We start from the raw sequence: 12611 nt of genomic DNA, 5'->3' as shown, positions 1-12611 counted from the left end.
TTCCATAATCAGTAGAAACAATTATCTCTGCTTTATAAATAAGTGTTAGGAAGCACAAAGAAGTTAAATGACTTGCCCAAGATCACAGAGTTGGCAAATGAAGAGTAGGTTTAACCCAGAAAGTCCAGCTCTGGAGCCTGGGCCATTATACTATGCTGCTCTCTGGGGATCTCTATATATTCTACATATAGTTGTGTTACTAAAAAGGGGTATAAATGTATGCCACACATGCAACACATTCATATACACATATACATACACATATCACAGCCTCATGTTGTAGGCTGTGACACAGTAGTATCAAACATGCTATCTGGCCTATAGATCCCACAAAAATGTAGCAAAGTCCATTAGCATGATGCAGACACAATTAATGTATTTATACTGGTTTCAAACCAGCTTCACCAGCGGTCTAAAGGTCTATATAAATCCCTAATGTAGAGCCTAACATGTTATGCTGGATATGGAAGCTCTCAGTATCTGCCACTTGGTAGATTACTGGGTAATTATTCTTACTCTCCAGGCAAAGCAAAAAGATATGAGGAAATCAGTCTCTGGCTGTCTCCCCAACCTTATCTCCTGCCAACTCAGTCTCCCTCACTCCACTCCTGCCACACTGAATCTACTGTTCCTGGAAAAAAACAAACATGTTCTCATCTGAGGGCCCTTTCCACTTGCCTTTCTTTCATCCTGGGACTCTCTTCCCTATCTATTGACATGGATCACTCCCTTACTTCATTTAATCCATGGTTAAATGATATGTCCTCAGAGAGGAAGTCCCTGAATCCCTTATCCAAAATGCACTCCATCTCACACTTACCATGATGCTCCAGCCTACACACTTTACCCTGCGCTAATGTTCTTGAAGGTACTTATTACCATCTAACCTTAGAGGCTTGTTTATTGCTTGTAACAGTCTCCCCCTACCAGAAAGTAAACTCAGTGATGGCAGTTTATCCATTTTTACTCTCTCCTGTATCTCCAGTGTCTAGAAGAATACCTGACAGTAAGTACATGGAAAGTGTTGACTGAGAAGGCAACGACTACTGAGCATTTCTCTTCTAAAACTTCTGTATCATACTGACAAGTACATAGCATCAGTCTGAAAAGAAAAGTCTCATAAAGCTCTACTCCTTGAAGGTCAAACTGTTCCAAACCCAACTCAGGATCCAAAATAAAAATGAAAAGGAAAAAGTAATTTCCTGTCTCTGCTGTCCTCACATATTGTTTCTGCTAAGGCCAACAGCAGGAAGGACTATTTCTATTCTACTTTTGGTACTAAAACATTTACCAAGACTTTTTTGGCCAGGTGTGGTGGCTCATGCTTGTAATCCCAGCACTTGGGAGGCCAAGGTGGGAGGACTGTTTGAGCCCAGGAGTTTGATACCAGCCTGGGCAATGTAGCAAGACTGCATCTCTAAATTTAAGATAATTTTTTTAAAAGACCTTTTTAAGTGATGCAAAATAATCAGCACAACAGAAGCAACTCTTCAAACAATTCACAAACAACTATTAAGGTTCTTAAGAAACTTTTTTTTTTTTACTTTCTAAATCGACACAATCAGATATTATGTGCTTCCAGATGTGATATAAATATAAGGTACACAGCACTACATACAAGTAAATTTTTGCTGCAAATAGTTAATCTGAACCTAACCAAGCATCTATACCTAACTTCTAGTTTACTACAAATGCAGGAGATGGAGAAGGAAATTAAACAATCAGACAAATCCAGAATGTGCCACAATTCATAATAAATGGCCATTTTATAAAAATAAATATCAAGCAAAATAAATAGAGAAAACGACATAACCACTCAATGTTGATTGTTTAAAAAAAGTTATAAGAGATAATTTAGTGACAATTGGGAAAATCTGTTTATGGGCTAGGTAGTAGATGGTAATTGTTAATTTTCTTTGGTAATGATAATGATACCCATATTACAGTTACACAGAAGAATGCCCTTATAACCTGAAGTACATAGAGCTGACAACTGGAAGGGTCATCATACGCATACGTGCTTGTGCTCATACACAGAGCAAATGTGGCAAAGGTAATCAATACTCAATCACGATTGTGGGTCTACAGTATATTATACAGGTGTTTGTTATATTGATCTTTCAATTTTTCTGTATATTTGAAAACCTGGATAACATAAAGTTCAGAAAAAAACAAACAACCAAGTCAATGCCAAGAAAAGAAAAAAGGAAAAAGAAATTCCTGACTATAAGAGACTGAAGAGACAACAACCAAACACATTAAGTAAATCCTGGATCCAAAACAACTACTCTAAAAGGTATTTTGGGAGTACTCAGGGAGACTGAAACATGAACCCTGTATTACATATTAGGAGATTAAGATTAAGTTTCTTTTTTATTTTTTTTCTTTTTATTATTTATTTATTTGTGTGTGTGTGTGTGTGTGTGTGCGTGTGTGTGTGATTAAGTTTCTTAGGTGTGCCAACAGTATTGTAGTGGTATAGAATAATGTCATTATTCTTAGGAGATGTGTGCTAAAGTAATTAGGGGTGAAGGGTCACAATGCCTGCAACTTTGAAGTGGCTCAGAAACAAATAAGAGTCAGAGAAAAAAACTGATCAGGCCAAAAAGGCAAAATGTTGACATTGTTGAATCTACATAGTGAGTATACATGTGTTCTTTGTTCAATTCTCTATACAAGTTTGACTTTTTTCAAAATTAAAATGGATACAAAAGTTTTTTTTATGGCTGGGCTCAGCAGCTCACAAATGAAATCCCAGGACTTTGGGAGGCCTTGGTGGGTGGATCACTTGAGGTCAAGAGTTCAAGACCAGCCTAGCCAACATGATGAAACCCTGTCTGTACTAAAAATACAAAAAATTATCCAGGTGTGTAGTCCCAGCTACTTGGGAGACTGAATCAGGAGAATTGCTTGAACCCAGGAGATGGAGGTTACAGTGAGCTGAGATCGAGCCACTGCACTCCAACCTGGAAGACAGAGCAAGACTCTGTCTCACAAAAAAAAAAAAAAAGTTTTTTCAGGTAGAGAATTCATGGCTATTTATGGATACCCTTTAAATGAGGGGCACTCCTAGCTGAGTAGCAATAGGTATCCTCTGACTTATTCACTCAATGCATTACCAAACAATATACCTACCTAAGTAAGACTTAAGATGTTGCATGCAAGTTTCTAAAAATTCATCCCTTTGAGGTGGATCATAATTCAAAACGCTGAATGGAAGAATAATAGCAAAAATTGTAAAAGGATGGATCTGTATAAAAAGACAAAAAAACAGTCTAAACTTGAGGAGAATAAGACACAATTTTAACCTAATTATTTTTTAGGAGAAATCTTTTCCTACCATCACTATAGTTAAATAATAAACTTATCACTTGCTTATTAATTTTTCCACCCTGCTATAATTTATTTAACCCCATCAACAATTATTAATAACTCCAAAAGTGTTAGCAAGAAAAAAAGTAAATCAGATAATCTACAAATTTATTTTGTTAGGTGTAAAATTCTGTTCTGGTTGGGAGTGGTGGCTCACACCTGTCATCCCAACACTTTGGATGGCTGAGGTGGAAGGATCACTGAGGCCAGGAGTTCAAGACTAGTCATGGGCCAGGTGTGGTGGCTCACCCCTCTAATCCTAGCACTTTGGGAGGCCGAGGTGGGTGGATCACCTGAGGTCAGGAGTTCAAAACCAGCCTGGCCATCATGGTGAAACCCCATCTTTAAAAAAAAAAAAAAAAAAAGACTAGTCAGGGCAACATAGTGAGACCCTGTCTTTATGTAAATTTAAAATAAATAAATTAATTACTTAATTCTGCTTCAGAATTCATTAGTCACTAAATTGAATAGGAAACAGTATCAGCAATTTCTGATAATCAGTACATTTTATAGAATAATCATAATGTAAAGAAGTTTCTTAATTTATAATCATTAGCATCTATTTTTCTTTCATTTGCTTTTTTATTTTATTTTTCACTCATTCATCCAATACTTAATGACTGTCAGGCACTATACTAAGCAAGTAAGACAAATTTTTTATTTTCATTTGTGAGAAACACTGTCTTTTAAATAAAGGCCTTTCCCTGATATATTTATGATAGTGATTTTGTAAGTAAGCTGCTTCTCACATAATCCATAAAGAGGCATTTTACAAGTCCTAGAAATAAATCTGCAAGAAGATAACAATGACAATTTAAGAATACTGTTGCCAATGGATACCTTATCATTTTCTGTGTTCAAGCTTATCTCACACTTTTGAATATAATTCCTTTAAAATAATCCCAGCACTTTGGGAGACCCAGGCGGGTGGATTACTAGGTCAAGAGATCGAGACCATCCTGGTCAACAAGGTGAAACCCCATCTCTACTAAAAATACAAAAATTAGCTGGGCATGGTGGTGCATGCCTATAGTCCCAGCTACTCGGGAGGCTGAGGCAGAAGAATTGCTTGAACCCAGAAGGCGGAGGTTGCGGTAAGCCAAGATCATGCCACTGCACTCCAGTCTGGGTAACAACAGCGAAACTCTGTCTCAAAAAAAAAAAAAATAATAATAATGATAATGATAAAAGTAATACCACAGGATTATAGAAAATAAGAAAAGTAAAACCAAAAATCATTCATACTCCACTATCCTAATACGAGTATCCTCAAAGAATTGATTCCTAATCTTAATATTGTGAATAACCAAAGGATGACTGCTGATCTTTCCAAATCTGCAATGTTGGAAGAACAAAGTGGCTTTAAGGTTTTTTAAGAGACAAGGTATCACTCTGTCACCCAGGATGGAGTACAGTGGCAGTGGTGTGATAATAGCTCACTGAGCCTTAACTACTGGGCTCAACCCATCTTCCCACCTTAGCCCCCCAACTTCTGGAATTACAGGCATGAGTTACCACATCTGACCCAGAAGTTAATTTCTAAAAACTTCAAATTCCAATCCAGGTTCTCAAAGTGCCTATGATAAAAATTATGCTTGCAGAAGTTGACAACTCTATAAAATTGAAGTCTAACATTCAAATTTCACCTTTTCAATCTGCTGAACAGCCACTGAGGCTAACCTATCAAGTAGCAAAGTACTGAGGTAATTAGTTTTAGAAATAAAATACGCAATCTCTGCAACATTTATGTAATTAATTTCATCCCTGAAACGCTGAAAAGCAGCAATCATTTCTTCAATAAGTGACTCAGAAAACACGTCTCCTTTGAGAGATTTCAGTTCCTTCCATAACAGATCAAAACTGTTGATGTGCTGTAGTCTCTGATGACTATAGTGATCTAATTTTTGAAGTAGTTTCAGTTGTTTCCCAGTATTACTATCTAAATGCAGCTGGTCATACTGAATCCATCTTAAAACAGATGCAGAAAAACTAGTCAGCTTATTTAGGTCACATTGTGGTAAAACTGCTTCAATTCGGGATATCCCCACTTCGTCCAGGTGAGGAGAAGGAAGCATGGAAATAGCACAGACCAGAAAGGACATCTCAGTTGGTATGAAACTAATTTTCAAATAACTGCAAAATAAAAATGAAAAGAACAAAATTAATACATCAGCAACAAAACCAAAATATATATGTATTAAAATATGAATATACATAATTAGTACTGCAATTAATAGGTAAGATGGTGATTCAAAAAAATCTCTTTCAAACTGTGTTTTTCCTCTACTCTCAAACCACAACAATCATCAACACGGAAGGCTTCTGTGACCAAATGTGTGGGGGTTCTTCTAAGCAGCGGATACTAGCTAGGTGTCCAATTCAGTTCTGACACTATCTACCTGGAGACAGTGTCAGATCCCACAAGTGGGAACTCAGTCTCTAAGATTGACCTCTGCCACAGAAACCCTATACTCCAGTTGCAAATGTAGGCCTCCAGAACTTGTGACCAACTGGCTTCAAGTTGGAGTTCCCACAACCTCCTCTTTGAGTTTGATTAATCTGCCGGAGTGGTTAACAGAACTCAGGGCAACACTTACTTATGTTTACAGGTTTATTATAAAGGATGCTATAAAGAATGCAGATGAAGGGACAGTAGGGTGAGGTATGTGGGAAGGGGTGCAAAGCTTCCATGCCCTCCCTGAGCATGCCACCCTCCAGGAATCTTCACGTGTTCAGCTATCCAGAAGCAGTCCAAACCCATTCTTCTTGGGTTTATATGAGCTTCATGATGTCAGCATTTCTTCACACTGTGTAGGGTGGGATCTTTCAGGGGAGGGTCTTAAGTCCCACAATCAGAAAGGTGGAGGAAGATTAGAGTCCTGCTTTGGGGCAGGAGACAGATTCTGCTTCTGGAGGCCTAACACACCCAACATTGTAATAAAAGGTTATACCAGGAGCTATAAAAGTTCTGAACTAGTATGAAAGCCAAGATGCATAACCATCACAGGTGGGCATAACACAAGCTAATTTAAGAAGAGTTAGATAGGCCAGGCGCGGTGGCTCGCACCGGTAATCTCAGCACTTTGGGAGTCCAAGGCAGGCGGACTGCCTGAGGTCAGGAGTTTGAGACCCATCTGGCCAACATGGTGAAACCCCATCTCTACTAAAAATACAAAAAAATTAGCCGGGCGTGGTGGCGTGCACCTGTAATCCCCAGCTACTCGAGAGGCTGAGGCAGGGGAATCGCTTGAACCAGGGAGGTGAAGGTTCCAGTGAGCCAAGACTGTGCCACTGCACTCCAGCCTAGGTGACAGAGTGAGACTCCGTCTCAAAAACAAAAAAAGAAGAGTTAGATAAATTCAAAGATGACAGGTCCGTGAAGGATTATTCAGGAAAGCCTAAGACGTTATGAAGCACAGGTCAAAATTTTTTATTTAAAAATAAAACCACAGTCCCAGGGAAACAAAAAGTCCACGTCAGAACATGTGCTTCCAGTGCTGCTGCTGAAGAAAGAATTTAGGTTCAATTTCTGATATGACCTGTCAGGCCGTTTTTCACTTAGAATACGTAGTCCAACTTTTAAAACAAACAAACACCAACAAAATAAACAGGATATACAGTTGACCCCATTCTCTACTTCTTTCCCAAATCACCATGGTAAGAGTCCCAGGACACCAGGACAATTGTTTAAAAAAAAAAAAATTAAAAAACTAGGTGCTGGGTATGGTGGCTCACGCCTTTAATTCCAGTACTTTGAGAGGTCAAGGTGGGGGATAGCTTGAGCTCAGAACTTCGAGACCAGCCTGGCCAACATGATGAAACCCTATCTCTACTAAAAATACAGAAAACTAGCTGGGTGTGGTAACACATGCCTGTAATCCTAGCTACTAGGGAGGCTGAGGCATGAGAATCACTTGAACCCAGGAGGTAGAGGTTGCAGTGAGCCAAGATTGAGCCACTGTACTACTGCCTGGGAGACAGGGCAAGACTCTGTCTCAAAAAAGAATAATAATCTTTAGGTACAGAAGTAGTAGAAGGAATAATGTAATCTAAATTCAAATAAAATTGAGTTTCAAATACTTTTAAAATTATTAGTTTGAGACAGGGTCTCATTCTGTTGCCCAGGCTAGAATGCAATCGTGCAATATAGCTCATTGCAGCCTTGACCTCCTGGGCTTAGCCTCCCTATACACTGGGAATACAGGCAGATGCTACCCCCACTTACCTAATTTTTAATTTTTTGTTGTTGTTAAGACAGGTCTTGCTTTATTGCCCAGGTTGGTCTTGAACTCCTGGGCTCAAACAATCCTCCCAGCTCAGCCTCCCAAAGTGCTGGGATTACAAGCATAAGCCACTATGCCTAACCACTTAAAATTTTTAAATTAGCATACTAAAATAATCATAATATTAATAGTCAATGTTAGCATATTAATAGTCACTGATACAGGCATTCTCATTTATTATTAGTAAACTTAAAAAGTTGGTGTAACTCCCTGGAAAGTTATTTAGCAGTATAGCTTGAGAACTTTAAAAGTATTTTAATTGTAACATTTGACATGGTCAATCCCTGTTTGGGAAACTAACCTAATAAAACTAATATAAAATCCAGGAAAGAGGAAAGTCTTTTGCCGGTACAGTGGTTTACACCTGTAATCTTAGCACTTTGGGAGGCCGAGGTGGGTGGGTAACAAGGTGAAGAGATTGGTGAAACCCCATCTCTACTAAAAATACAAAAATTAGCTGGGCATGTTGGTGCACGCCTATAGTCCCAGCTACTTGGGAGGCTGAGGCAGAAGAATTGCTTGAACCCAGGAGGCGGAGGTTGCAGTGAGCTGAGATTGCACCACTTCACTCCAGCCTCAGCAAGACAGCGAGACGCCATCTCAAAAAAAAAACAATAATTAATTAAATCCAGGAAAAAAGATGTGTGTTGTTATTCATCTTCATCTTTTTTTTTTAAAGAGGGAGTCTTACAATGTTCCCCAGGCTGATCTCCAACTCCTGGGCTCAGGTGATCCTCCTGTCTTGGCCTCCCAAATATAGCTGGGTAGAGCTGAGATACAGGGGCACACCACCATGCCTTATCATATTTTTATATGGCTAAAATGTGAAAACAATCTAAATAATGAGGGGGAATAGCAATTAAGTGAATTATGGTACAGTCATATGATGGTTATTAACTAGCCATTAGAAAAGATTTACAAAAATTACTTAATAGTGTAGAAAAATGCTTACAAGGTAAAATGGCCAAAAACAAACAAAATTGTATGGTCAACTATGAAAAAAAATGTGTGTGTGTGTGTGTGTGTGTGTGTGTGTATATATATGTGTAGTATACAACAAGGAAATAAACTAAATTGTTGACAGTGGATGAATGAGTTTATGAATAATTTTTATTTTCTTATTTATATTTTCTTCTCTTTTCTTTTTTAGAGATAGAGTCTCACTCTATAGCCCAGGCTGGAGTGCTGTGGTATGATCATAGTTCACTGTAACCTTGAGGTCCTGGGCTCAAGTGATCCTCCTGTGTCAGCCTCCTGACTAGCTAGAACTATAGGCATGAACTACTACGCTCTGCTAATTTTTTAGTTTTTTGTAGACGGGGGCTTGCTATGTTGAACATGCTGCTCTTGAACTCCTGGCCTCAAATGATCTGCCTCAGCCTCTCAAATATACTTTTTTGTTTTCCAAAATTTTCAAAATGACTTTTATATAATATTTGGCCCAGTGTCTGAAACAAGTAGACACTTAGTACTGCATATTTTAGTCTTATAACTACAAAAAAATTAATACATTATTTTACATAAAGAAATGAAAGTGCTCAAAAAGCTGTATCACTGTGGAGCTACCAGTCTTGAGATACTTTTCTACAAATAAACCGCCAACAGATAAAATTTCTCCAACCTCCATTTGCTGTTTTTCCTTGTAATACTTCCTCAATTTCCAAAGCTTAGATATTTAAGTGTATTTATTTATAATTCCACAACATACCTACCAGAACAGCTAAAATTAGAAAGTATGAGCACTGTCCTGGGTTATAGGGGAAAAAAACAAAAACAAGTGTTGGCAAGAATATGGAGCAACAGGAATGTACACATTCTGTTAGTGGGAGTAGGAACTGGTTTAACCACTTTAGAAAATGTTCAGCAGCATCTACCGAAGATGAGCACATGCATACCCTATGAACTAACAATTATATTTGCTGGCACACAGAAATGAATATGTATGTTCACTAAAAAATATGTATGAATTTGTTCATAAATAGTACTGTTAATAACCAAAAACTGAAAATAAATCAATGTCCATCAACAATATAATAAATTTTGTTATATTCTTACAAGAGAATACTATACACAAAAGCATAGATAAATCTCACAAACTTAGTATTGAGCAAAAGAAGCCCTACACAAAAGAAATCACACTGACCAGGTGCAGTGGCTCATGCCTGTAATCCCAGCACTTTGGGATTGTATTACCTGAGTGCAGGAGTTTGGGACCAGCTGGGGCAACATGCAAAACCCCATCTCTACTAAAAATACAAAAATTAGCCAGGTGTGGTAGCACATGCCTGTAGTCCCAGCTGCTCGGGAGGCTGAGACAGGAGGGTCACCTAAGCCCAGGAGCTGGAGGTTGCAACGAGCTGAAATCACGCCACTGCACTCCAGCCTGGGTAAACAAATGAAACCTAGTCTCGAAAAAAAAAAGGAAATCATACTGTATAATTCCATTTATATAAAGTATAAAGGCAAAACCAATCCATACAGTTAGAAATAGAGATAGTTAATCTTGGGCGTGAGGATAGGGTAATGAGGAAGGCATATGCATATTTTATGTATATGATATTTCAGTAAGTTAAAAAACAACAGACATTATTCCAATACATGAAAACTTGGTTCCCTGAGCTGTTTCAGGACATATTTACATAAGCATTTATGTGAATTATTAGTTTCAAATAGACTGCATTCCTTCTAATATCTACTTGAGATTATTTGCACTGAAATGGAAGAAGGTAATTCTAAAACACGAGGTACGTTATGATTTTTATATAACAACTCCCAACTTTTAAATACCAGTCAATAAGTCAAATATTTTTGATACAACTTTAAATTTCAGAGATAAAGGTTCTCCTTACTTGGAATTTAATAAACTTTAACATTATCATACATGCTTCAAGTCTTTTCATAAAAGAAACAAAACATTACAGGAAAATAAAATCTGATGATCCCACTCCTGCTCTTATTTTTCTATTAACATACCTAGAAGTATTCGACAGTATTGAATAATTTATTTTAAAAAAATAATGTGCAATGTATGTTTACAGCAGCACAATTCACAATTGCAAAGATGTTAACCAACCTAAACGCTCATTGACTAATAAGTGCATAAAGAAAATGTGGTAAATATACACCATGGAATACTACTCAGCCATTAAAAGGAAGAAAATAATGCCTTTTAAGCAACTTGGATGGAGATGGAGGCCATTATTCTAAGTGAAGTAATAGAGGAGAGGAAAATCAAAAATCGTATACTTTCACTTATAAGTGGGGGCTAAACTATGAGTACACAAAGGCATATAGAGTGATATAATAGACTTTAGAGACTCAGAAAAGCTGGGTTGGGAGGCGAGCTAGGGATAAAAAAAAAATTAGGTAGAAATTACACTACTCACGTGAAATCTCAGAATTCACCACTATACAATTAATCCATATAACAAAAAACCACTTATATGCCAAAAGCTACTGAAATATTTTTTAAAAGAACAAAAACATAGGCCCGGCACAGTGGTTCACGCCTGTAATCCCAGAACTTTGGGAGGCTGAGGGCAGATCATGAGGTCAGGAGATTGAGACCATCCTGGCCAAAGTGGTGAAACTCTGTCTCTATTAAAAATACAAAAATTAGCTGGGCATGGTCACGAATACTTGTAATCCCAGCTACTTGGGAGGCCAAGGCAGGAGAATCACTTGAACCAGGGAGTCAGAGGTTGCAGTGAGCTGAGATCGTGCCACTGCACTCGAGCCTGGTGACAGTAAGACTCCATCTCAAAAAAAAAATCAAATAAAAAAAATAAATAAAACAAAAAACAAACAAAAAAATCAAATAAAATAAAAATAAAAACATAGGCCAGGTGCAGTGGCTCATGCTTGTAATCCCAGCACTTTGGGAGTCTGAGGCAGGTGGATCACTTGAGGTCAGGAGTTCAAGACCAACCTGGCCAACATGGTAGAGCTCGTCTCTACTAAACAAAACAAAATCAGCTGGGCGTGGTGCCTCATGCCTGTAATCCAGCTATTCAGGAGGCTGAGACAGGAAAATTGCTTGAACCTGGGAAGCTGAAGTTGCAGTGACTCGAGATTGTGCCACTGCAGTGCAGCCTGGGTGACAGAGCGAGATTCCATCTCAAAAAATAAAACTAATAAAAACATAAAAATAACATATAGAAAAACAAAAATAAAATACGGAAAAAATTTAAAAATAAAAAAACAAAATACAGAAAATTTTTTAAAAGCATGCAAAAAAACTCACTGTGCAGACATAAATCATGTCTGGGCTAGTTCATAATATCTAATTTAGAACATAAAATTCAAAATTCAGAGGCAGTCTATGTGAAATTCTATACTAAATATAGAAAGGGTGAAGAAACAATAAGCATCTTATCATCTTAAGAAGAAACTTACTTCTTCAAGAAAAAGATAAACTTCCTTATAACATCCTAATATGCTAAGTTCTCATCTGATAACATGTCTCTTCATATTCCCCAGTTCAAAACCTTTTTTAACCATAAGTCACATCACTTTATTACAATAAAAATCATTTTCAACTATATGCCTGGTCTTTCAGAAATCACAATAAGAAATCAAACTAGGGCCGGTGGCTCACACCTGTAATCCCAGCACTTTTGGAGGCTGAGGCGGGTGGATCACGAGGTCAAGAGATCGAGACCATCCTGGTCAACATGGTGAAACTCCGTCTCTACTAAAAATACAAAAAAAAATTAGCTGGGCATGGTGTAATCCCAGCTACTCGGGAGGCTGAGGCAGGAGAATTGCCTGAACCCAGAAGGTGGAGGTTGCGGCGAGCCAAGATCACGCCATTGCACTCCAGCCTGGGTAACAAGAGCGAAACTCCATCTCAAAAAAAAAGAAATCAAACTAGTTGGCCATGCTGGTTCGAGCCTGTAAAACCATGTACTCAGGAGGCTGAAGCAGTAGGATTGCTTGAGCCCATGAATTTGAGGA

The 12611-nt window shown here is 38.0% G+C and overlaps 1 protein-coding gene across 6 annotated transcripts in view; it reads right to left on the bottom strand.

Moving 5' to 3' along the window:
• The window catches only part of FASTKD1 (FAST kinase domains 1), a 49055-nt gene that overhangs the window by 14307 nt on the left and 22137 nt on the right, over positions 1-12611 (bottom strand). For all 6 annotated transcript variants that reach the window (XM_078327438.1, XM_078327440.1, XM_078327441.1 and 3 more), the window contains 2 exons: positions 5019-5505; positions 3136-3250 (listed from right to left, as the gene is read on the bottom strand). In XM_078327438.1, the coding sequence (XP_078183564.1) occupies positions 3136-3250; positions 5019-5505 (602 nt within the window). The remainder of the gene's footprint in view (positions 1-3135; positions 3251-5018; positions 5506-12611) is intronic.

Source organism: Callithrix jacchus, chromosome 6, assembly GCF_049354715.1.
Source record: "Callithrix jacchus isolate 240 chromosome 6, calJac240_pri, whole genome shotgun sequence".
Classification (NCBI taxonomy): Eukaryota; Metazoa; Chordata; class Mammalia; order Primates; family Cebidae; genus Callithrix; species Callithrix jacchus.
Note: the sequence above shows the minus strand (reverse complement) of the source record. Positions and strands in the feature narration are given on the sequence as shown.